Consider the following 25,417-nt stretch of genomic DNA (forward strand, 5'->3'; position numbering starts at 1 on the left):
GCAATCTCAGGTCTAGGCCCTGCTATGGCCAGCAGTGTTCCCTGTACACAGCTAGATTTTGGTCATGATTTAGCTCTCAGTGCCAGGGCAGGCTTTCCCAGGGCAGTGGTGTAGGGTGCTGCTCTTGGTATGTAATGACTTCTGTGACCCCAGTTGAGTGGCATGGTGGGAAGGAGCCACAGGACAATAGGCTCTCCAGGGACTCCTGCCCATGAGATAGCCAAGACGTGCCTCTGCTTTCCACATGAAATGTTTTCAGATCCTCAGAGCCTGCTAGAGGTCAGTAGGCTGAGGCAGCAGGGGACAGAGGGACAGCCCCAGAGAAAGTGTCCTTCAACTGGCCCCTCAACCATTGGGAGGAGCCTCAAGCAGCACTTCCTCTTTCTCAGGAGATGGGGAAAGTGCCAACATGGAATCCCCCTGTCCCATAGATCTGTCTGGGGTGGAGTCTTGAAGAAGTGAGGAAAGAAAGGCAGGGAGAGGTGAGTTGAAAGGTGGTGCATATGTCCAAGTGGCAGTGGGATGATGGAAATAACAGATACCTCCTTTCTTCTCAAATAAACAGACAGAAACTTCAGTTCCCTCTGCTCCTTCCCATTTCTCCTTCAACTCAAAGGCGTAGAGCTCACAGAATTGAGAAATGGTCTCTCAGCTGGGCTTGGCACTCAAGTTAGAGGAGGCTACACCTCTTTGCCTTGGCCTTCCTTTGCCCTTCATTTTGCGAGAAAGAGAAATGTACGGATGTAACAGGAGGTCCAGAGGCGTGGGGACCATCTCCACTCCCGGGGCCGGTGGTTCCATCAGGGCGGCCTGAGTAATCACTGTGCTTTGACAGGTTAAGGGGATATTATATGAGGAGGTCGTTATGGGCATTCAAATCCTCTCCCAGAGGTGCCACCAGGAACTCCAGGAAAGAACCCAGCCCCTCTCCCTCAGCCTTCCATGGAATGATGCTCTGGGGCCAAGTGGGTACCAAAGGATAAATGCTGTATTAAAATGAACACTAATGACAAACACACTACAGTAATGAGCACATCATAGGTACATAGAATATTCTCTATATAGTCTGAACACAGATATAAAATAAGTTATACTTGTTTTTGTTTTCCATCAGAGGAGGAGCATAACGCACAAAGTGGTTGGTTCAGTGGCCATAAAGCGAGCCAAAGGAGAAACCACAGAGGGCCGGGCACTAACACGGTGGGGATTTTCCAAGGACACCACAGAGTTGCTGGGGGACCTGCAGGGACCACCACCTTAGACCCCTGAGAATCAACACGAGGCCCCACTGGATGGAGTCGGTGGCTGCATTGGAGCTGGGATGATTCAGGCTCTGGGTGGGAAGCAGAGTAGGTACAGACGTGGACAGCATCCAGCAGGCAGGCCCACTCTCTCGCTGGTGCTGTTGGGCTTCTGTGATTTTAGGAACATGGGGTGCGTAGCCAGAAGGCACGGTTTGCTTCTGTGATGTGGCAGGTGGCCAGTCTTCTCCCTTGTCAGCCTGCTCTGGGAGGCTGTGAGGGGCCTGCCTGCTCAGCTTGCTTTCCCTGATTTGTCCTCGGCCAGCAATGCTGGATCCTGCACACACATCACAGCGGAGGGGAGAAGGAGGCCCTGGCTCTGAATCCTCTCTCCATCACGTGTGACCTCTGGGACTTTGAGGTCACTTAAAAGTCTGGGTCTCAGGCTCCTCATCTGAAAAATGGGGAAGGGGACTAATGCATAGTCCCTTGTGAGCCACATGGGGTAATGTCTTTATAAAAGTGTCTAAGACAGTTCCTGGCACACAGGAGGGGCTGGATAAATGTGAGTCGAGTCTGAGCATCGACACATCAGAGGCCAGGTGGAAAAAAACACGAATCTGACAAAATCTGTGCAATAAAACCACCTTGACTGGCTTTGGGGAGAGAATGACAGGATAGTTTCTTTGCTTTCTTTCCTGCTGATAGTTCCTCCTCTCCCTCCCTCACCGGGGTTCTTTGAAATGAAATGCTGGCAGGGTTCAAAGCCAGGTTTGCCGAGGCAGACAGAGCCTAAATCTGGGAAAGAACAGTTCAAGTCTGGGACCTGGTTCCCTGAGGATACTCCCCTCCTCCCCTCTCCTCTCTGCTGCAGCCCCCTTCCTGTATATCTCTTGAGCTTGGAGCAGATTTCATATTAGGAAGCCAGAGAGGGGAAGAAAGCTCAGAAAACCAAGTGAATTGCCTATTAAGCGAAAAGCTTTCCCATCTGCTCCAAATCTGGGGAATCTGGAGGAAGGTGAGCCATCTGTGGGCCAGTGACCTCACTGCCTACGGGGGAGAAGGCAGATCTCTGGGTAGTGGAAGATGGGAGGGAGAGAGGGAAAGAGACCAAGGCTTGAAACTTGAGGCCCTGGGCATGCTCCTGTGCTTCTACCAATGCTGAGAATTTGTATCCAAACAAAGATCAGCCTGGAAACCTGGGGTCACTGACCTCTCTCATCGTCAGTGCAGTTTACAGGATCTGTGCCTGTGTGTGTGCACGCGCGTGTGAATGCGTGTGTGTGTGTGTGTGTGTGTGTGTGTGTGTGAGATCTCCTCTCCCATCTCCTGTAACACTGGAACCGCCCCCTGTTCCCATCACTGGGCGACTTTCCTTTTGGATGGGGGCAGGAGGTGGGCGGGCAGCTCACTGGGCAGCTCATGCCCCTCCAGCTTGACCTTGATGAGGTGATTGGCCAGTGCAAACTCCTCATCATCCAACATGCCGTCCTTGTCGATGTCAGCCAGCTTCCAGATCTTGCCCAGGACGCTGTTAGGCAGCTTGGAGCGCACCATCTCCTTTTTGGCATTGGCCCCCGTGATCTTGCCGTCCACCGGTGACAGAGTATAGAAGATCTCATCGTACATGGGCTTGTCCCGCGCCACCACCCACTCGGCATCGTCGATGCCCTCCTCGGCCCCCTCCCCGTAGCCGTGGCCGAAGGGGCCGTGCAGGGTGCCCTCGAACGCTCCGCCCTTCACCATCTGTACGGGCCTCTGTGTCTCCTCCTGGCGTACCAGCACCATGAGCTGGGCAATGTCGTGGGACAGCATGTCGTCGACCACCTCCAGCAGCTTGCTTTTCAGGGGCTGGAATTTGCTAAAGTCCTGGGCCTGCAACTGGTCCTGGGAAGAGGGACAGAAAAGAAGGTGAGGACAGAAGACAGTAGATGGTGATCCTTCCCCCAGATGGGGAGGCCGCCTTTGACTAATGTGGGAATGTTCACAGCCCTGTGGCTTAGAGGCTACGCTGATGCATATTACACAGTAATAACAGATCTGAGAGAGGAGGAGAAAAAAGGCACATGTGCTTTTGGTGGAATTTTTTTAGGAGAGAGTAGAACTGTTGCAGGGGCTGGGAAGAAAGGAAAATTTAACGAATATTGGCCTGATCCATTTATTTCGATGACCTTTAGTGTTGTTCTAGAAAGCAAGTAATTAAATCTCTTTTAGTTCCTTTGGGCTGTTGAACAGTGGTTCCTGAATGCTATGCCTCTCTGAGACTGAGGCATGTGGGTCTTTCTACTTTAATGAGGGTTCAACTTAAAAAAACATAAAGTGCTTTCACTATATTATCTTATTTGCTCCCTATCTATTTTAGGGAAGGAAAAATTGAGGCATAGGTAATGGAAACAAATCATAATAGAAGCCAAAGGTCCTCCCCAACCAGTGGTTCTTAATCAGGATGCTCACGGAATTGCCTGGAGAGAGTTTTTCAAATATCTGCTCCGCTCTCAAAGTTTTTGACGTGGTAGACCTGGGCAGGCATGCAGATTTTGTAAAAGCTCCCCTCCTGGCCTTCCTGTGACATCCCCACCACATGGTAAAAGAAATATGCTCCACATTGCACGTCTGTGTGATTTGGAAAGGTCTTGAGCCTAGAACACCCCACTTCTCCTTGGCGTCTATAGTGACAAGGTGAGAGATTTCCACTCCTGCCCTGGCTTTGGCCACAGCAAGGTCAGGACTCTGGGCTTACTCCTGTACATAGACCAGTGTACAGGAGACAGTGTCAGGGGCAAGCACATTGAGTTCATTGCAGAAAAATTCCCAAAACACCCACAGCTACATTTCAAAAGTAAGTGTTAGCTTGGGCATTTCTCACCTCTCCCCAGCAGGGCTGAACCAGGGAGATGGTGGGGGCTCAGTGGGATGGGGAGGGCAGAGGAGCAGACAAGCCCTTTCTCCTGCCCTCAGGGCGTAACCTCCCAAGATCTCTTGCATCTCTCCCAACTTCTTCACTTCTTGGTGTGTTTGGTGGGTTCCCAAATAGGCATCCCAATATCTTCCAGAGAGCACGGTGAGTGCTCCCATCCCCCACACATTCGGCCCTCTTCATAGGATGGCCCTTTACGTTATTGATTCAGCATACCGAACAACAGAACCTAACGTAGGACAGGCAAACGAATGAGAAGGTGAGATCATTTATGTTGAGAAAGGATTCCTCACATTAAAAAAGGGGTCATATGGTTCCTTTCAAATGTCATCTTCCCAAATGTTTGCTTACAGATCATTAAATTCTTAATAGAAGAGAAACTAAAAATGTTCCAAGCCACAGCTGTTGAGAAACCCAAATTACATTAAAGTAATTCTGAAATTAGTGACGGGCTATGGGCGGTGGTAATAGGAATGAATGGATTTATGAACAAATTGCATACTCTAAACATCTATTTTTTTTCCTTTTATTTTACCAGATAGGAAACTAAAAATGCCTATTTGGGACTATAGTGATGGTCTAAAACCCTAGTCTTAAACTGAGAAACTGGGGGGAAGGGAGATGAGGGCAAGGGGGATCAATTATATGGTGATGGAAGGAGAACTGACTCTGGGTGGTGAACACACAGTGGGATTTATAGATGATGTAATACAGAATTGTACACCTGAAATCTATGTAATTTCACTAACAATTGTCACCCCAATAAATAAAATAAAAAACCCAACAAACAAAAGAAAAAAACCTGAGAAACTGGTTCCCAAGGTAAAGATCAAAATCAGCACCAAGAGCAAAAACAATATTACTACCACATCTGCTGCTACTTTTATTTCCTGATTTTTTAAAAACTTGTTCGTTTGGATTAACTATAGAATCATGAGAAATGGCAAAAATTGTACGGAGAGGTAGGTTCCTCATGCTCATCAGTCAACTTCCCCCAGTGGTGACATCTGACTTCTACTGAAGTTGAAGGGCATAGTCTGTACCGGGCTCTGTGCTAAGTGCCTTGTAAGTATTATCTCACTGATGCTCAAAACCCATGTAAGGTGGCTGCTTCTGGAGGCTCCGTTTACAGATGAAGAGATAGGCTCAGAGAGGATCCAGTTAGGAAGATGTGATGGTTTCCTGCTTGGACTTTGGGGACCACTCCTGGTTTTTCTACTGGCAGCCTAATGTGACCACTACATTCAGAAATCTACAGGCAAATTAATTGCAGAGGTTAACTACCTTTATCAACCTCTATTTGCTCCTCTATAAAGAGAGGATGAAAATGCTTCCCTCAGAGGATTTGGGGAATAACAAGATAAATCATGTGTGATGGTCCCTGACCCAAAAGAGGAGCCCACAGAGTGCCCCAAAGATGGCAAGCTCCTGTGTGGACGTCTCTGCCTTGTGTTCCAAACAGCTCCCAAGTGGGAGCTCCGAGGTCAACGTAAGCACTTGAGGGCCTGGAGAACCTTTGTTTCATGTAACATGGTGGGGATTCTAAGCCTGTGGTGGTTGTGACTGGAGAATATCATAAACTAGAGGTATCAGACCCCAAACATCATGTGACACCCCTGCTCCTTTAAGGAGCGCTGTGGCTCTATGTTTCTCCCCAGGTCCAGATATGACACCTTCTGGGCCAATGACAGTTCAGCAGGGAGGACAGACATAGTGTCATCTCCCTGCCTTCTGATTCTGGGTTGACTTTCTATCCAAGGGACGCCAGGGTGGCCTCCTCCATACTCAGGCTGCTCAGCCAGCTTGTGTGACACTGTCCCTTGTCCTGGAGCCCCAGACTCTGGTTACCTGCATCCTCTTCATGTTGGGAAAGTCCCCAGGTGAGATCTGGTGCTCCCGCTCGATCCGGCCATAAATCTCAGCCAGGTTGTTCACCAGCTCCTTCTTCTTGTTGTCTTTCCCGAACACTGAAGGCATCTCTTTCTTTAGAGAGCTGATAATGTAGGCATGGACCTGAGAAATGGCAGCAGAGAGAAAGCTTCAGATCAAGACCCTCGATTCATCTCTTCCCTCTAGGTGGCTGTCACCCATCTCTCTCCATAAACCCTTCCTCCTCCTGCTCCTACTTCTGAAACAATTCTTATGTCCACGTTCTTGCTCACACTGCTTGCAGCGCTGAGCTGTTTTTCTATGTCTCATGGGAAAGGTGAGACAGTGGGGAGGGGAAGGTCAAGGCGGTAGTAGGTACGGTCATACTAGAGACGATGTTGATGAGAAAGACAGTAACACTCACTAAGCACTTCTGAGGACACACACACTGTGATGAGGGCTTTTACATTCTCTGTGCTATCGGCCAACCCTTTCATTTTACAGACGTGGAAACAGGCACAGAGAGACCGAGGGCCTTGCTGGGGTTGGGATCGCACAGTTAGTAAACAGCAGCTTCAGCCTCTAATCTAGTCGTCTGACACCAGGGCCTGTGATCATCACCAGCACGCTGCCCTGCCCCGTGGCTGCCAGAGTTGGCACGGCCGATGTTCCTGCGGCAATGGCTACAGGCCAGTCTCATGTGGGCAGGCACAGGGTTGCAGGCAGCCACCCTCAGCTTTTGCAGCTGAGTCCACCACCCCAAACCCTTGGTGCCAACCAAACTGCCCATCTCCCCGGGGGCAGCCTCACCTTGGCCAGCCTGGCTCTCTTGATGAGGTCATTGAGCTTGCGCAGGGCAGCGTTTCGGGGCAGACTCTGGATGTCTCTGAACAGGTCCTGCTCCTCAGCTTCAAAGAGCTTCCGGTTGTCAGGGATGAGAAGGGGGTGGGACCAGAAGGAGCCGATGTAGACCCGGATCACCTCTGGGGTGTTCACGATCTTCCCCAGGGACCACATGAGGGCCCCGTACACCCGCATCAGCTGCTGCGTCTCGATCTGGTCGGCCTTGTTTAGCACCACTCGCATCTTGTCCTCATGGTTCTTGAGGGCCTTGATGACTTCTGAGAACTCGTCAGAGATGTCTAGCTTGTGGGCATCAAAGAGCAGGATGATGCGGTCCACCCGCTCGGCGAACCACTCCAGGACAGCAGCAAAGTCATACCCTGCCGGCAGACGGACAGTCAGGGGGAAGGGCCTTTGGGGCACCGGGTAAAGGGTTGGGGAAAGCCACCAGGTGCAGTAGAAATAAGACAGTCTTGGGAGTCAGAGCTGGGTTCGAATCCTCACTCCTCCACATTTTCACTATGTGGCCTTGAGCAAGTTACTCTGTGTCTCTGAGTCAGTGCTTTTTCATCTAGAAATGGGCATACTAATAGTACCTAACTAATAGAATTGTGAGGACTACATACACATGGAGCATAGCACTTAGTAGCTGCTCAATAAATACTAATTATTATTAACATCATTATTCCCATTTAGTCTTTTCATTCAAGGAAATGGGCCCTCTCCATTAAGGGTCAGGGCCCAGAAAAGTGCTTTGGGGGTCAGGCTCTGCCCAGTAACAAGGTAGGTGCATTGTCAGTGCTACCTAGAGATGGTTACAGAGTGACTCAGCCAAGACCACCCTGCTTGTAGGAGGCAGCTGGTGGGGCATGACACCTAACCTCAAGTTCAATGCTTGCTCTGGCTGTCGGATATTCATGTCATGACCTCATTTCACCCTCAACACCTTCTGAAGTAGGCAGGATGAGGAGTATCATTCCCACCTTTCAGAAAAGAAAACTGAGGTTCAGAGATGAGGTAAGAGTCAAACAGTTGGCAAGGGGTGGGCCCAGGACTGGATGTACCAAAAGGGCAGCCGTCATGCACCTGGCCACCTGCCTGTGTCCTTGCCCTCTCCTCCCCACTCCTCCTCAGCAGGAAAGCCCAGCCAGTAGCACCCACAGAGCCCAGGAGGCCCAGTGCATTCCCACTCCAGGTGGGCCTGCAGCCTGCACCTGCTTTCCTGTTCCCCTCCCTTCCCCAGGTGTGGCTCCTGGCTATTTGTAATCTTTCCTTCAGCACAGCCAGGCTGCTCTCACCTCCCAAAAGCAGTCCCTTAGAGCTGTGGTCTGGATGGGGACCAGAGGGCTCACAAAAATCAGGACAACCTGATCGCCCTGCCCCAAACCACAGCCCAGAAAACAGGTCACAGCTTCACTGCAGAGGTACCTGGAACCAGCAGCTGGCCCTGCTAGTAGGTGGGGAAGGCTGCGGGGTCCTGGTCTGGCATGCTGCCGAGATCTATTCCAAAATCTGGCCTGACAAGGGTTTTAACTGAGGCGTGCAAGCCATGGGGAGGGCTGCTGGGAAGAGCATACTATGGCTCTCTCCATCAAATGTGGAGCAAATGTCAGCCCTCAGCGCTCACCATGTCAGCCACTCATACCCTGTCAGCCCTCAGCGCTCACCACGTCAGCCACTCATAACTGGCTGGGCAGCCAGAGCAGTCAGCACTGGGCATTTTACTGACAAGGAAATGGAGGCTCCTGGAGGGTGAGAGACGTGCCCAGGGCCATGCTGCAGTAGTCAGAACCAGGACCAGAACTCGGGCTTTCTAATTCCAAGTCCAGCCCTCTAGCCACCCATCCAAGGGCTGGGGAAAGCAAAGGGGCCAGAGAAGCTGTAGAGAAGAGTTCCCACCCCCAACCTCTCTCCAGTCCCTGATGGTACCAGCCATGCAAGAGGATACCTAGGCTATGAAAGCTTGGAGAGGAGTAGGGGCAAATCCCAGCGACCTGACTAGCCCCCAACTCCGGGTGCAGGGGAGAGTGACAGCACCAGGTCAGTGCAGCCCGGAACAGGATGAACCCTTGCCTGTTCCTGTCCCCATGGCCGGGTCAGGTGTTCCTTAGTGTTCTTGTGGACTAGGAGAAATGTGTGCCCCTCTGCTCTACCAGATATTGTCAGGATGGGTCGACCCCCAGTGCCCCGGGAACTGGGCAGGGCGGGGCTGCACTCAGTCTTCTCCACTTCCCCTGTACCAAAGAGTGTCTGGCACACAGTAATGCTTGATCAGTATTTGTAGAACAAAACTGAAACGTAAGTCCTGTTCTGCTTTTTACACCCGGGAGACAGTACACAAGTCACATCTGGGCCTGTTTCCTGGTCTCTGAATTGGAACCCACCAGACCCTGCCATAGGGTTGCTGTGAGGATCCAAAGAAGAGTTAGCAGGTGAAACTGAATGTGAGCTTGGGTGTTCCTATCGCTCCATCCCTTTTATAAAGAGCTCCTTCCGAGAGCCAGTTTCCATGAGATGGGTGTGCTCTGAAGAGGTTACCTGAGGAGGATTGACCTGGGAAAGCCCAACTGCTCAGGCATTAACTTGCTGTGTGTCCTTGGGCAAGCACTCTCCCCTCTCTGGTCCTTGGTCTCTTGGCCTGTCAAGCGAGGGGGTTGGACTGGAAGATCTTTGAGTTTCCTTTCTCAAGGCAGAACACAATTCCCTGCTTCTAAGACTAGAGGTGTGAGGGTGGAGAGTACAGCAGGACGGATGGAGATTAGACACAAAGAAGCCCTTGCATAGGAAGAAAGAATTCTGGGGTCACTGTCTTAAATGCCTTGGGTGCCTCTGTGAACTCTGCTCCTGCCTGAGGATAGCAGATGGCTTCTGGGAACCCTTGCTAGGATTTTAGAAGCACAGAGGGCCCTTATTCATGTTCCTATTTTTGCAAATTCTGCATGCTCCAACAGGCTGCTATCAAATGACAGAGTTAGTAAAGATAGGTGCTTTCTGCCAGGTGTGGCTGTAAGGGCCCTGAGAAGCAAGCAAGGACTCCATGGGTCTCTCTGAAGTTCAGCCTCCTGCTCCTGGCTATTCAGAGCCTAGCAGCCTCTAGGACTAGTATTTCATGGTTTCCTGAACTCAGCTCATGCACATCTAGGAATGGGAGCATCTGAAAGGCACGGCTGGACCGACTAAGGAAAAAGACATGGGACTAGCTCTCCCATTTATTTTCTGTGTGGCCTTGGGCAATTGTGAACCTCAATTTTCTCAGCTGTAAAATGGGGATGATAATGGCTGACTGATAAAGGGTCAGTGGTAGAGTCATAGCAACAGGATCCGATAGCAGAGAGGGGGTCTGCCCTCATGTCTGGGGTGAACAGGACAACCAGTGACAGGCCCCCTTTCCCTTGCTGGTCCCAGGAATGGCTCTCAGACACACAGCAGGAGCTCGAGTACCTGCAGCATCTCAAGGGCAGTGGGTGGGGGAGATTTGAGCCCCAGGAGACTGATGGTGAAGCTGGCCTTCCTGGAATTGCTTGTAGCAAGTCTGCTGTCTCAAAGAGATCTGGTCTGCAGGCGCCAGGCACAGAGACTGGGCAGCCTGCAGGGACGTGAGGCTCTCCCCACTGCCCCCCAGGCTCAAGAGGACTGGAAAGAAAGCATTTCTAAGTATTGCCAGGCAGGAGGAAATCAATGAGACAAACACAATAAGCAAGGGAACTCCTTAATCAGCCACTGGCTTCCTTCAAGACCTAAAGTCAGGTGTAAGGGACAAGGCGGAACATTCCTGTGTATTTTCAGCCACACAATCTCATTTGATCCTCATGACTCTGCACAGGCCAAGAGGCAAATAAGACACGCATCTTACAGGGAAGGGAGATGGAACAGAGAGGTTAAGGGGCTTGCCCAAGCCCACATAGCCAAGTGGTGGCAAATTTGGGACTAGAACCCAAGGTCCCCCAAGAGGAGACGCATAGATGAGTCTGCCCTTATTCCTACTCCCTGCCCTTTTCCTGGGCAGGCAATGAAAATGTGTTGAAAAGCCACTGGACTGGGAATCAGAAGGCCAGAGTTCCCACTCCAGTTTTGGGACTTAGGCAAGGTTTTTATCTGCTGTGGCCTTGCTAAGCTCACCTGTACAGGAAGGGGTCTACTGGGAGGGATGTGAGCTCCACACCCAAGGGGTTGCTTTTCTAAGGTGGGGCCTGTGGGGATTTGTAGCTGAGAAATAGCCGGGAAATGTGGTTCCGACGTGTGAGGACACTCATGCTTCCGGAGCCCTCCCACTTCGGCTGCTTCCTTGCTCCTTTCCAGTAATAAGCCCTGGGCTGGGCATATCCTGTCACTTCCAGGAACTGCCTCCTGGCCCTTCTGCTGCCCACCCCAATGCATCTTCATCCAGAGACAAGTGCTGGCCTGCGACCTCCCAGGCTCAGGTTTCCGTACGTCCCCCATTTCCCCTCTCCCACCCCCAGGCTCCGGCAGAGGGACCGCACCCTGAGCAAGAACCACACTTTGCCCAGTGCTGGCCTGAGACCTGAGGCCTGGGGAGCCCTTGGGAACATCTCACTTTCCAGAGTATGACATACTGGGCCCAGTGGCCCAGAGGGGCCTCTGTACAGATTTGATAATGGTGCCCTTTATTTCTGGTGAGACAGCCCTGTGCCAGGCATGAGGCTTGACCAGAGAGGAACGTTGGCTGGATTTCAGGCTCTGTATGCCCCTCCGCCGGGTTGAGGGTTCTGTCCTGCCCTAGGCTGGCAGAAGGAAGGGAAGAAACACCAAATCTGTGCTGCAATCCAACCTGGAGTTCTGAGGGCCCCAGGCAAGAAGCCATATAAAGCGCATTTGGTTCTGTGCACACATTTGTGCGTGGGAGGGCATGTGGAGGGAGGTGTGTGTGTGTGTGGGGGGGGGGGTATTTATGTGTGTAGGTATAAGCTGGAGCCCCCAGAATCTATGGCTGATTGTGAGGAAGGAGGAGGAAGGGCTGAATCCTGGAATCTTTCCCCATTTGAGTTCCCGCCGATATCCGAGACTGTCTGATCCCCCTTCCCAATTCCCCCAGTCTCCTTGGAGAGCTGAGGTTAGCACTGCCCCAGGCTGGTGACGCCCTGCCAGCAGCCCAGCTCCGGCTCTTGTTTTGATCACAGCCTGCTTTTGCCAGAAGATGCATTTATAGCGTAGACTCAGAAGGGCAGAGAACAAACTGGCCTGGGTAGCCACTCATGGGCCATCACTTCTCCCAGAGGTGGGGCTTAGTCTTGTTCGATGGGAAAAGATAGGAAGGGCAGGCTAGACAACCAAGCACTTAACTGGCACAGGGCAGCTGCTCAGGGCCAAAGAGGAAGGCAGGTGAGAAGATAGAGGAATAGGAAAAGAATGGAATAGGAAGGCAGGAGTCCTGAAGCAGGACTGCCACATCCAGCTGCACAGGCTGTGCACTGCAGAACTGCAAGGGAGGCCATTCACACAGATTACCCTGAGGGTGTATAATAGACGACCCTGGCTGGCAGGTAAAGGGGAAAGAAGGGAGCTCACTGAAATCCAGACCCAGAGCTGATGTCTGTTTCCATCACCATCCATGGACCTCACAAGGTCATATGGTGGGTATCATTCCCCCTTGTTACCCTCGGGGATACAAAGGCTCAAGAAGAAAATGTGACCTGTTGAGACCCACACAAGTTCTAAAAGCCCATGCTCTGAACTCCCAGTCCAGCGTTCTTGGAAACCCCGAGGCTGGAGTTGTCTCTGGCCCCACCTGGAAGGCTGGCTGCACTGGCCTTGCAGGTGCGTGTGCCGCCGACCTGCTAGGGAGTTCAGATTGAGAAGTTTGGCTGTCCTGAGAATTTCATAGGAGACACAGCTGCCCGTGTAGTACAGTAAATCCCCTTCAGGTCTAAACTCAGGATGAGGCCAGATGCTGGCACTTGAGGGGCGGGGGGAATTAGGGTGGGAACTGGTTAGGAGGGAAAGAGTGTTGAAGGAAACTAATAGAAACCAGACAGAGAGCAACCCAAGCTGCCCCTCCACAGGGAGGGCCCTGAACAAGGTGCCAGGATGCTTACCAGGGGCATAGAGACCAGACGGGTGGGGAGACGCCCCTCTCTTTCCAAGGCTGCGGGTTCTATGGCTTCAGAGCGGCTCCCCCAACCCCTACACGACTGTGCTGCTCTCTACAACACAGCCCAGGCTCCCAGGCCTCCTCACAGGACACTTCTATCACATCCCACTCACGTAGATGTCAGGCCGCTGATTATATGGACTGTTAACATGGTTCCCAAGGCCCCTTCCTGACTTGCTGCTTTCTTTCCCCTCTTTTTCCCAGGAGTCACTTGCTCAGTGAAATGTGGGGAAGGTCAGGGTTTCCCACTCCTCCCTCCCACCTGCTCCAGAACGAGGGCCCTGAAGAAGAATAGGCTTTGTCTTCTCTTAAGGACAGACTGGGGGTCCTGAGGCCCTTGAGCAGGCTGTTAACTCGGGGGGCCTCTCCTGCAGTTTTCCTGCTCTACCCTCAGCCAGGGCTGGCTGCACCTATTAACACAGCCATGGTGGACTCCCAAATTGCTGAGCCTGGTGCTGTTGAGCTGCTCTCTTCAGAGAGGAATCGGAGGCAGCTCGCAGGAGCGCTGGACAGCAGCTCGGTTCTAGCAGTAGAGGCCTGCACCCAGGTGGGCACCTGCAGCATTCATGGGTACACAGCCTCAGCACTGGCCTGTCACCTGTGTGGCTCTGGGCTCTCTTTGAGGGGCCTGGGGCTGAGTAAATGCTGGCACTTGCAGGCCATGGCCCTGGTGCAGGGGGTTTCTGGGCCCCCTCCCCACCTGCTGTGGTGCTACAGACATTGCAGGACAGACAGACAATGCAGGACAGACCTTGTGCCTGCCCCGGCAGGACCGCAGAGCACAGGGGCTGAGGCAAAGGCGGGAAGGAAGCAGGCAATCGGTTCAGGAGAGGCAAGACTTCTAGCTGCTGCCCAGGGAACTCTTGCCAAACCTTCCCTTCCTGGATGCTGACTTCCGAGTGCTAATTTGGCTCCAGCCTAGCTCCCAGTCCAGCATTGAGTGTGTGTGGCTTCATCTGCCTTCCTTGCCAGAGATGCGACACAGGGCACAGAAAGGGAAGGGGGTGCCGGGGGCACACAGCACACTGTGGCAGCAGGGGCTGGGTGTGGGGAGCCAAGAGCCATTGTTCTTAGCTTTTTACAGCGTTGATCTATCATTTTAGAAAAAAGCCAATGATAATGATGGGGATAAGCAATAACACCTTAAGTTTACTGGGCACTGTTGTGTGCCGGGCAGAAGGCTTTTATTTGTATTATTTCTTTTAATCCTCAAACAACCTATAAGGTAGATAGAATTATTTCTCCCTGTTTTACAGATGAACCAACTAGAGCAAAGAAACCTGCCCAAGCTTAAGCTGCCAAGAAGAGGCAGAGGCAGGCTTTAAACCCTGGCAGTCTAGCTCCAGTGTTCTGAATCCTAAACACCCCGCTGGTGACCCTGCCTTAATGAGCAATTACCCTGGATCTGTCCAGAGTGAAGAGTTTTCAAAGTGCTTTCACATACCAGCTCCCCAGTCCCATACTCCAGAGCACGCTGGCATCTCCCCTGTCGAGCTGAAGTTCTCTGCAAGTACTTGCCTTGCAGAACTGCACACTCCTGGGGCAGGGGCTGCAGGAACTGCAGAAGCAACCAGGGTCTGGCCCGTGGTAGTTGTCGTTTGAAGAATGAATAACCCCAATGAAGGAAGTAAAGCATATTTTGATGTTTCCATTTTACAGATGAGAAGACTGAGGCCAGCAGTCTCTGGAGCTACAGTGGACCCAAAGTAGTCTGCTGGCCCTTGCCCAGGACTAGTTCGCACAGCATATGAGGCGTGGCAGGCTTGCTAAGGGACAACAGGGCCCGGCGGCCTCTCTCCTGGTACCAGAAAGAACGCAGCACGGAGCCAGAGCCAAGTGGACCAGGTACCTCGCTTACCTCGGCTGATCCTTTGCTTCTCGCCAGAGAGGATCCCCGGGGTGTCGATGATACTGATGCTCTCCAGCACGGGGTTGGGCAGCTGGGCGCACACGAACCTGTGCAGAGAGGACGCCACGGTGAGCTGCTGTCCCCTTGTTGCCTCTCATGACCCCTTGTTTCAGCACCAAGCCCACACTCCCTGCCCTGGGCAGAGGTTCAGAAGCCTGGCCACCTTGCAGTGCAGAAGCCCAGACCTCAGGTTAGCAGGGGCCCCAGGATCTGTACTTTGAGGAGCTCCATGGATGACCCTGAGGCAGCCATGGGCCTGCGTTTTGAAGTGCTGCCGTCAGGGACACCTCCAGGTGCCCGTCTGGTGGGGAGAGGAGCACAGGGCAAACGTAATATGAGGTGTGATAAGACCAGCGCCCCGAGGGAGGTCAGGGGAAGGGCTCAGGAGACCCAAGGTGGAGAGATGGCTTCTAGCAACAGCTTCCCGGAGGAGGAGGCACTGGAGCTGGCTTTGATGAATGGGGGGAGGGGGTTGGGGGGGTTTCAAAGGGCTACCCAAATACCAAAGTGTGTTATTAGTATAGCCATCAAACTTTATTCAAGGAAATATTTCTAGGGCTACATCCTGAAGTCTCAGGATACAAACTGGTAAACCTAACTTAGATCCTCCTTACTTCAAGTATTCTCTCTTATATGTCATTTTTGGTAGAAGCTATAAAGTGTCCTATTCTCCCAGGTGTGTTATGAGGTCCCATAGTCTCAAGGAACAGGCAGGAAAAGGTGCCTTTGCTACCCAGTGAGAAGGCTGCAGAGATGCAGTTTAGGTGAGGAGGCAGGGGACACTTGGAAAAGAGGGTTGGGGATGGTTTCCAGGAGGAGGCAGAACTTGAACTAAGCCTTCAAAAGATGACCAGCATTTACCAGGCAGACAGGAGTGCAAGAAGGAAGCCAGTGTGTGCACATGCACTCGCGCGTGTGTGTGGCTGGATGGGGGGTGGAGAGAAGATAGCATTCCACACTGTGAAACAACACTGTGATGGTTTGAATCGTGTCCCCCAAAGAGATCTGTTGAAGTCCTAACTCTCTGTAGCTCAGAATGTAACCTTATTTGGAAATAGGGTTGTTGTAGATGTGATTAGTTGAGATCGTACTAGAGTAGGGTAGGCCCCTAATCCAATATGACCGGTATCTTCTTTTTCGCCAATTAAATTTATTGGGGTAATATTGGTTAATAACATTATATACATTTCCAGTGTAGAATTTTATAATTCAACACTTTATAAGACAGGAGAATGCCCTGTGAAGACGGACACACACAGAGCGAAGATAGCCATATGAAGATAGAAGCAGAGGCTGGAAGTTTGCTGCCACCAGCCAAGGAATGCCTGGGGCAACCAGAAGCAGGGAGAAGCAAGAAAGGATCCTCCTCTAGAGTCTTCCGAGGTACATGGCCTTGCCAACACCTTGATTTCAAACTCTGGCCTCTAGAGCTATGAGACAAAACGTGTCTGCTGTTTGAAGTCACCCAGTGGTAATTTGTTATGGCAGGCCTAGGTAACTAATATAAGGATGTGCAAAGGCAGCATAGAAATGAGAGAGAGAGAGAGAGAGAGAGAGAGAGAGAGAGAGAAAACCACCACCCCTGGGGTGTACACATCATTGAAGCAAGAATGGGAAGGCAGGAGTGGCCAGAAATGAGGCTAGACAGGGAGGTGGGGACCAGATCATGAAGGCTGAAAAGTCAAATTAAAAATTTTGAATTTTATACTGAGGGCAGTAGAAACCCATTGGAAGGCTTTAAACAAAACAAGTGACATAATCAGATATGATGGTTGTCAATGTATCCAGTTCAATTCAACAAATATTTATGGAGCACCTCCTATGTGCCTGGCACTCTGCTAGACAAAAGGGGTAGAAAAAGTCAGTGGCACGGTCCACGTCCTATTGAAGCCATGGTTTCTGTGTGCCTGAAGCCCAGACACGTTCTGGTCTTTACATTCTATGGCACACCCCAGTTTCCTAAAGTACCTTCCATGTTTTGCTGAAGCCAGCCTGAGCAGGGTTCCCTTCACTTGGTGACCAGGTGACCGTGTGCATGAGGCTAGTGTTTGGTGACAGGGCGGTGGCTGAGGCTTCACCCAGGCCAAGTGTATGAAGTGAGAAGGGCAGGGAGGGGACTGAGGATGGCCTGACTGAGGGCGACACCAAGTCATAGGAGCCAGGGAAACACAGGACCAAGAGGAGACTGAAGAGGGCCTGGCCAGGGTGGCAGGAGGAGAGCCAAGGAACTGAGAGTGGACAGTGGTTGAGAGACAAATACCAAAGTGAGGTGGGGTAAGGTAAAGGTGAAAAGTGCCCACTGCTTATGATCACTAAGGTCACAGTGACCTTCACACGAGCAGGTGTGACAGAGTGAAGCCACGTTCTACAGATTGGGGGACAGGAAGACTTCCGGGGGTGAAGCCAATAAACTTAGCTGTGAAAGGAAAGCAACAGGGTAAGAGTTAGTAGGCCCCGCTGCAGGGCTTTCCAGAGGAGCTACTTCCATGTGGAGGGGAGGAGCCAAAGGTGAGTCAAGTTGTCAGACAGAGAAGGAATAACTGATGGAGCAGGTCCCTCAGAAGATGCCCTAGAGCACAGTACAGGGTAAGGCAGGAGTTAGACCTTCTGAGAAAAAGAAAAGCCACAGCTGTCTGCAGACTGGGTGGAAGGAAGTGAGGACAAAGGCAAATGAACTCAGTTTATGGACTGATTAGAAAAATCAACTAGATGGAATCCGTGGACATTGGCTTCCATTTTCTCTAGAAAGGGAAGCAAGGTCATCTGTGGAAAGACAAGGAGGCTGAGGTGATTGGAGAGGGCTTAGAATTCCCGTAGAGAGCGGGAGGGGAACAGATGAGGGATGTGGCATTAGACCACTGGGTGGCACTGAGATGGGAACCAGACATCTGGGGTGCGGCCTCCTGTGCGTGGCTGCAGAGAAGCTAGCAGCTCACAGAAGGAAGTTCGCCTCCCGTTCCCTGTTGTCCTTGCGATGGACGTGCCTGTCAGATCCCCAGCCAACAGTCAGGGTAAACATGCGTGACCTCAGCTGTTACTCCTGGAGAAAAGCACTTTACAAAGTTCTAGTCATAGGGTTCCTGCTTGTGTATATATGTTTACTCTACCTGGAATTTCCTTTTTTCTTTTCTTCTTTTTTTTACCCTTTCAGTGTCACTTCACCCATCATTGAACACTGAACACCCATGGCAAATGCCAACTTTTCCATAAGGCCACATCAGTCCTCTTGCCTTGGAGGAGGATACTATTATTATCCTATTTCACAGATGGCAGAAGTAGGACACAGAGAAGTTAGGTAATTTGTCTAAGATCCCTGAGGCTAACTGGTAGGCTTTCAACCCAGGTCTGTTGAAGCCAAAGCCCACAGTATTTACCTTTACTCTAATTAGGGAAAGTAGTCTTGAAATGTTGAAGTGCAATACGCATGCAAAATTGTAGTGTGAATTTATATAAAAAGAGCAATCAGGAGATTGGCCTGCATTTTAGTGGAGCAGAAAGGCCCAGATCAGCTTGCCAGGCATTCCCGAGGGCTTTTTGCACTCAAATCATCACAATGACCCTGGTGTCTGCAAGCTTTGACTTGTCCCAGGGGAGGGGAGGTGACCTGTCTGAGGCCACACAGTGAGTTTAGTTAGGAGAGTCAGTGCTCAAACTCGGGGCTTCCATCTTAAGCCCAGGATTCTTTCCACCAAGTAAAAACAAGGTCCAGAAATAGAGAAGAACCTTCTTCTGCCTCCTTCCAGTTGAATTCCTGCCGTACCGCAGGCAAAAACTGGGAACTATACAGAGCAGCTCTCTCCGCTTTCATTGGCAGGAGGTGCAGTTATGGGGGCTATGATTCAACTTGCTACATACCCTTTCCTGCTGCTTACTCAGGAGGACTCAGCCTAGCGATTGCAGCACCCACATCCCTAATCAATGATGACTGACTCAGTTACATTCCCAGCAAGAATGGGACAAGCAAGACAGACTCTAGGTATGGAAAGGCGCCGAGCCTCCCAAGACCCCGCCCCATCTTTTCCCTTCTCATACTCCAAGAAGAAGAAAAGAGAACAGTCAGGATGTGTGCTCCTTCCTCACTCACCTGTTCAAGAAGGCATTGCCAAAGGCATTGAGTTTCCGGAAGGGTTTCCTAGGATCGACCACCAGGGCGTTCCCAGGGATGATCCCCTCCACGTCGCCCTGCATCACCGCAATGAAGGAGTCGGTGGTTGGCTCGGGCCCAATCCTCATGCCTGGGAAATCCTGTTCCAGCAGGTACCTGGCAGAAGGAAGCACAGTCATAACGCAGGGATTCTGCTGGTAGATCAACAATGTGTGTATCAAATCTGTTTTTCTTGATTCTTATCTTTTTCCCTCCCTGAATCAGTAGGGACCAAAAAGAAGCAAGGTTTGGGCTCAGAACTAAAGCATAGCTTGAAATTGGTTCCTACACAGAGCCCTGCAGACTTCACAACTAAAGGTAGCCTGCTGAAGGACCTGCACAAAAGCACTGTTAGTATGAGATCACCCATGGCCTCTGCTTGCTTTCCATGGGGCATTATTTACTTATCTGGTTAGCCAGTCTTTTAATATAAAAATAGCTCATACATGAGACAAAATACAATCAGTGTGATGGGTACACTGAAAAGTGGATCTCCACCTCCTAGATTTTTGGTCCCACTCTCTAGGTGGCAGGTCCCTTTCTTTGTTCTTGGCTTGGGCAGTGAGAGTCCAAGGCCACTGTCCTTCTGCATAGCCCTTTTTAGAAGTCTAGAGCAAAGGCATGTGACGAGCCAGAGAATGAAGAGACCAGCTGTACAACTGAGGACAACTGAGTCCTTTAGAAGGAGCTCAGAAGAGCTTTGAGCACAAACAGCATTAGGCTGGATTCAGGGGAAGAACCCAGAATGGCTTTGGGTTGGGACTGGCCAGAGGAAAGACCCGGGGCTGTCTTCCAAGGTCATGATGGACAAATAGCTAAGAGATGTGGTGACCAAGAAACACAGGCCCATGGGGTGAGCTCTCACTGTTTACTAAGAACCTCTTAAAACTTGAGGGCCCATATTCATGCTCAGAGGGAAAAGACAAGGAGCTCTCAGGACAAGAGAGGTTAAGTTAGAGACTGTTAGTTGGGCTGGGAACCTGGAGACCTGGACCAGTGGTCCTCAGCCCTGGCTGCACCTCCAAGCTATTGTGGAGCTCTAGGTAAAGCTGCCTGGGCCCCACTGCCAGAGGTTCTGACCCATTCGCTCAGGGGTAGGGTTCTGATCACTGGTCCTTTTTAGGTGCTCTCCCGCTGACCTAACATGCAGCCAGCGTTGAGAACCTTCTCATTTTACTGATACCACGGACACTCAATAGCATTTCCACATGCCGGACATTGCACTAATCACTTTGGGAACATGATCTCCTTCAGGCCTCACAGCAGCCCTGTAGGTAGGTCTTGAGGAAACTGAGGTTCAGAGGCTTATATGGTTTCCTCCAAGTTAAACAGCTAATCGTGGAGCTGGAACCCAGGTCCATATCAGTCTAACACCAAATCTTTTGCTCTTCAACTCTCTTCTACCCTGAGGAAATCACTGCCAAAGAGAGCTGAACAAGGCCCCACAGAAGATGACGGCAGATATTACTGGGGTTCCTCCTGGTTCCTGGGCATCCTACTTGTGCCTTTAAGATGTGTTCTGAGCTGTCAGTTGACTCCATGCATCAGGGCAGTTTTAGTTGGGTTGCTATGGGCTCCTCCCCAGGGAGCGGGCAGAGGAACCGCTGCCACTGAGAACTGTTGCTCAGGAGGCCAGCCCTGCACACCAGAGGGCTTTTGGTTGTCTTGGGAAGCCCTTCATCTCCCTCCAGGATCCCAGCCCAACAATCTGGGTGTGAAGGCAGGATTTCCTCCATCAGGGGACCATTTTGAAGTCTGGCACTTGGGCTATGGATGAGGGTATATCACTACAGCTGCACACTTAGCACTTCCTGCTTTCTCAATGTGCCTTTTCCTTCAGGGCCTCATGGGAGAGGCAGGGAATCTCAGCAGCCTGGGGCCAGCAAATCTGGCTTCTCTAATCATGAAGGATATGCCCTTCAGAAAGTACGCGGTATCTGCGAACCTCAGTACCTTCCTCTATAACATGGGATATAATAGTTCTGGTTTATCAAGCACTTGTGATATGCCAGGCACTGTTCTAGACTTTCCACGGATATTCTCATTTCATCTTCACATCTGCCCTGAGGAGAGTACTATGCTCCTTATCATCAAAGGGGCCTAATATGGAAACCACATCATTGAGTATTCTGAGGGTTAAATTAGTTACAGATCTTAATCACTTAAACCAGTACCTGGCACCTAGATTAGCACCCCATTTTAAAGAGGAGACAGAGGTTAAACAATTTAGCCCAGGTTATGCAATCAGTAAATAGCTGAACTAAAATTTGAACCTGGCACTTGGATTTGATAATTTATGCTCCTAACCATTACACTTACTGACTCCTTTCCTGCCTTACATTCCCCTAGACCAGGAAATATGAAAAGGTTGAGCCCCACATAGGACTAGAATGAGGAATGGGAGAAGACCACAAAGGAATATGCTTTGGCAGGAGGCTGGCCGGAGCCCAGCCCTTGGGGAAAAGGTTAGGCTTTGGGGCCCACAAATCCAGCGATGTACTCATCTCCATACACATCTGTCTTTGGGGTTCATATCTAGGCCTCAATAAGTGGTGTATGGCATGCAAAACTGTTGCTATTGGGTGACCAGAGCTGGCCCCAGGCCCACTAGCTCTAAAAGGACATTCTTGGGACTTAAAAATAGGAGGGCCAGATTCCCCTGGGAAAGAGTTTCATGAGAATCAACATCATGCCTGGGAAATCCCATCCATTCTGCCTGTGTGCTGCAAGCACCTGCCCCAGTCAGCACCTGGGTGAGAAGCCCTAACCAGGTCCCTGCAAGGTGCATGGCAAGTGAGAATTCTGAGACAGAAGTGGGGTGGTGGATATCACGCCCAGCCTGAAAAGGGCCAAATGGCAATGATGAGGTATCTTCCTGACCCAAGCGTCTCGGATTCCACCCCTCAGAGTTGCACTGTACTAGCGGATGAACAAAGAATGACGCTTCCCAGCACAGCAGGGCCACTTCCTGGGATATTCTAGAGCCGCAGCCTGAGTTGGCCCGAGCAAGGTCTGGAGGCAGGGCCTGCTGTCCTACCCTTTAGGTTAAACCCACATGACCCCAAACTTGCTGACGACACATGGGTCTGGAGAAGCCACCAGCATGTTTAGGGACAGTCAGACCAAGCAAAGAACTGGATCTGGGTAAATTCCCAGGGACATTTGGGTATGGCTTGCAGCACCAAGTGCCCCCTTAACAAAGCTACTACTGTGTCCAGAAAAAACAACCTATTGGGGATCTCATCACTGCTTCTCAATGGGAAGTGATACAGATCCCCTCTGTTGCTAGGCAAAACCATTCCCACAGCAGCAGAGACAAAGAAAAATTAATTCGAGCCTGAGTGGGAATGGCTGAGATGGGGACCCACAAGGATAAGGAGGGACACAGCTGCTGTGTGGCAGGTACTGTTCTGGGAACTTTACCTGGATTAGTCCACTGAATGTCCTACAAGCATGTGAGATGGCAGCGTGCAGATTTGCAGTGGAGTAAATTGAGATATAGGTTGCCTAAGTTCAGGGCCAAATGAAAATATTTAGTGGCACTAAGAGCTGAAAAGATTTTGGTGTGCCCCCTGCCCCTGACCCCGCCATCCAATGCAAATAAATAAATATTCAAACCATAAAATAGGTGTAAGGAAGTCCAACACAATTTTGATTTTTCCCATGAGGTCTACTTTTCTGCATTTTTGTCTTCAGTAAAGTATTTTATGACATTTCCTTTTCGTTTTGTTTTGTGTGTGTGTGTGTGTGTGTGTGTGTGTGTGTGTGTGTGTGTTTGTGTGTCCTGCTTGCCTGGCAATCAAAGCATGTGGTCTGCTTTACTAGTGACCTAAGCAACCAGGGTAAGGCATGGAGCCAAGAATCTTAACCCAGTCTGCCTCCAGGGTACCCATCTATGCAATGGTGGGCCAGACCTCAGGCTGCCATTGGGACAGCACCCGTGGCAGGGGAGCAAAGGGACCAGGCTGTACAAATAGTGCTGTCGTGGGCTGGGCCCTCTGCCTCAGCTCAGTGGGGGAATACACCTTCATGAGTGTCTGTTCCATCACAGATGTGACCTTGGGCAAACCTACCAATAGCCCACTGGCTTAGCTGTATAGAATGGGGATAATATTTGGTTTCTAACTTGCTCACAGGGACAGAGTAAAGGTTTTGTGATGATATCCATAAGTTTGGGGAAAGCAAAGGCTGCACCAGACATTTGCTCATATTGACAAAGACAAGAATTAGAGAAAACAAATACCTCATTGTTGTCTGTAAGTACTAAGTGCATTTCCACCTACTGTACCAATCCAGTCCCAATGCCTTCCCCGTGAAGCCTTAACTAATTAATTCCCACCTCACTCCAACCTGCCTTAAATCTGAATAGCTCTTAATTTTCATATCTTTAAAAAAATCTTTCTATTAGTTTCAGGTGTACAAAGCAATGTAAGAGTTAGACATTTAAACCCCTCATAAAGTGATAACTCAGCCCCCAAGCTACTACCCCTCTGACATCTTACATAGCTGTTACAATACCATTGACTATCTTCCCTATGCTGTACTCCACATCCCGGGACTATACTTCACCTTTTTCACCCTGCTCCAAACCTCATTCCCATCTCTCACCCTGATAGATCTAGTGCCTATTTGGCACCATACATAGTTATTACAATATTCTTGACTATATTCCTTATGTTATACCCTACATCCCCATGACTACTGTATAACAACCAACTTGTACTTCTTAATCCCTTCCCCTTTCACCCATCTATTATCCCCCTCATATCTTACAGAGGTCCCTCTAAGATCCCTTGTAATACTGGTTTGGTGGTGATGAACTCCTTCAGCTTTTTCTTGTCTGGAAAGCTCCTTATTTTTCCTTTTATTCTAAATGACAGCCTTGCTGGGTACAGCAATCTTGGTTGTATGTCATTGCTTTTCATCACTTGGAATATTCCCTGCCGCTCCCTTCTTGCCTGCCAAGTTTCTGTTGGGAGATCAGCTGACAGTCTTATGGGAGCTCCCTTGTAGGTAATGAACTGCTTTTCTCTTGCTGCTTTTAAGATTCTCTCTTTGTATTTAACCTTTGGCATTTTATTTATGATGTGTCTTGATGTTGGCCTCTTTGGGTTTATTGTGTTTGGGACTCTCTATGCTTCCTGGGCTTGTATGTCTATTTTCTTCACCAGGTTAGGGAAGTTTCTGTCATTATTTCTTCAAATAGGTTTTCAATTCCTTGCTCTCTCTCTTCTCCTGGTACCCCTATTGTATGAAGTTACCAGAAGAAGGTACCCCTTCCTCTGGTACCCCTATTGTGTGAATGTCGGTATGCTTATTATTGTCCCAGAGGCCCCTTAAACTCTCCTCAATTTTTTGGATTCTTTTTTCTTTTCACTGTTCTGGTTGGGTGTTTTCTGCTACCTTATCTTCTACATCACTGTTTGGATCCCCTGCTTCATCTAATCTACTGTTGATCCCCTGTCATATATTCTTCATTTCCATTATTGTATCCTTTATTTCTGACTGGTTCTTTTGTATGGTTTTTATCTCTCTGCTGAAGTTCTCCTTGAGATCATTGAGCATTCTTATTACCAGTGTTTGGAAATCTGCATCTGATAGATTGCTTATCTTCATTTCACTTAGTTCTTTTTCTGGGGCTTTGTTCTCTTCCTTTATTTGGGACATGTTTCTTTGTCTCCCCATTTTGTCTTTCTCCCTCTGTTTGTGTCTATGTATTAGGTAGGGCTGCTATGTCTTTGGGTCTTAGTAGAGTGGCCTTATGTAGTAGGTGTGCTGTGGGGGTTCAGTGGTGCAGTCTTTCTGGTCACCTGAGCCACACGCTCCAGGTGTGTCCCTTGTGTGGGTTGTGTGTGCCCTCCTCTTGTTGTTGAGCCTTGGTTGATAATTGCACATCAGTGTGAGGGACTGACCCTTGGGCTCACTGGTTGTGAGGACTGGCCTTGACTACAGTGGAAGAGTTGTTGTGCAGCGGCTGACCCTATGGAGCAGGATCTGCCTCAGCAGGACTCTGGTGTCTGCCCAATCGGCCCCTTGGGTGTGTCATACTTGGAGGCAGCTGGGTGCCTTAGCTCGTTTTGAAGCTGGCCACTGGGGGCGCCAGCCTCAGGACCACCTTGGAGAGGATCCATTGTGGGTCTATTTCAGCCACAGCCTGTGCCCCACCTTTATAGCAGCGGGAGCAATAAAGAAATCTTCAGATGTCTGCTGCCCATGCTGTGCTTGGAAGCGCCTTGAGAGGCCAAGCCGTGAACCAAGGCCTCCTGTCACTAGTGCCGGCTTAGCTCTGCTCAGCCAGAGGTACAGGACACGCTCAAGCCAGATGCATTCCTTTTAACGTGCATTCCTTTTAAGAGGAGCACCTGTGAGTGCAGCTGCCTTCAGT

At 50.4% G+C, this 25,417-nt stretch overlaps 1 protein-coding gene across 1 annotated transcript in view; it reads right to left on the reverse strand.

Moving 5' to 3' along the window:
• Window positions 1–966: 966 nt before the first annotated feature.
• Window positions 967–25,417, reverse strand: part of EHD3 (EH domain containing 3) — a 31,128-nt gene continuing 6,677 nt past the window's right edge. The window contains exons 2-6 of the mRNA XM_081069694.1: window positions 18,973–19,149; window positions 14,838–14,935; window positions 6,838–7,250; window positions 6,007–6,171; window positions 967–3,128 (exon numbers count right to left, since the gene is read on the reverse strand). Of these exons, the coding sequence (XP_080925820.1) occupies window positions 2,601–3,128; window positions 6,007–6,171; window positions 6,838–7,250; window positions 14,838–14,935; window positions 18,973–19,149 (1,381 nt within the window). The 3' untranslated portion in view covers window positions 967–2,600. The remainder of the gene's footprint in view (window positions 3,129–6,006; window positions 6,172–6,837; window positions 7,251–14,837; window positions 14,936–18,972; window positions 19,150–25,417) is intronic.

Source organism: Rhinolophus hipposideros, assembly GCF_964194185.1.
Source record: "Rhinolophus hipposideros genome assembly, chromosome: 12".
Lineage (NCBI taxonomy): Eukaryota > Metazoa > Chordata > Mammalia > Chiroptera > Rhinolophidae > Rhinolophus > Rhinolophus hipposideros.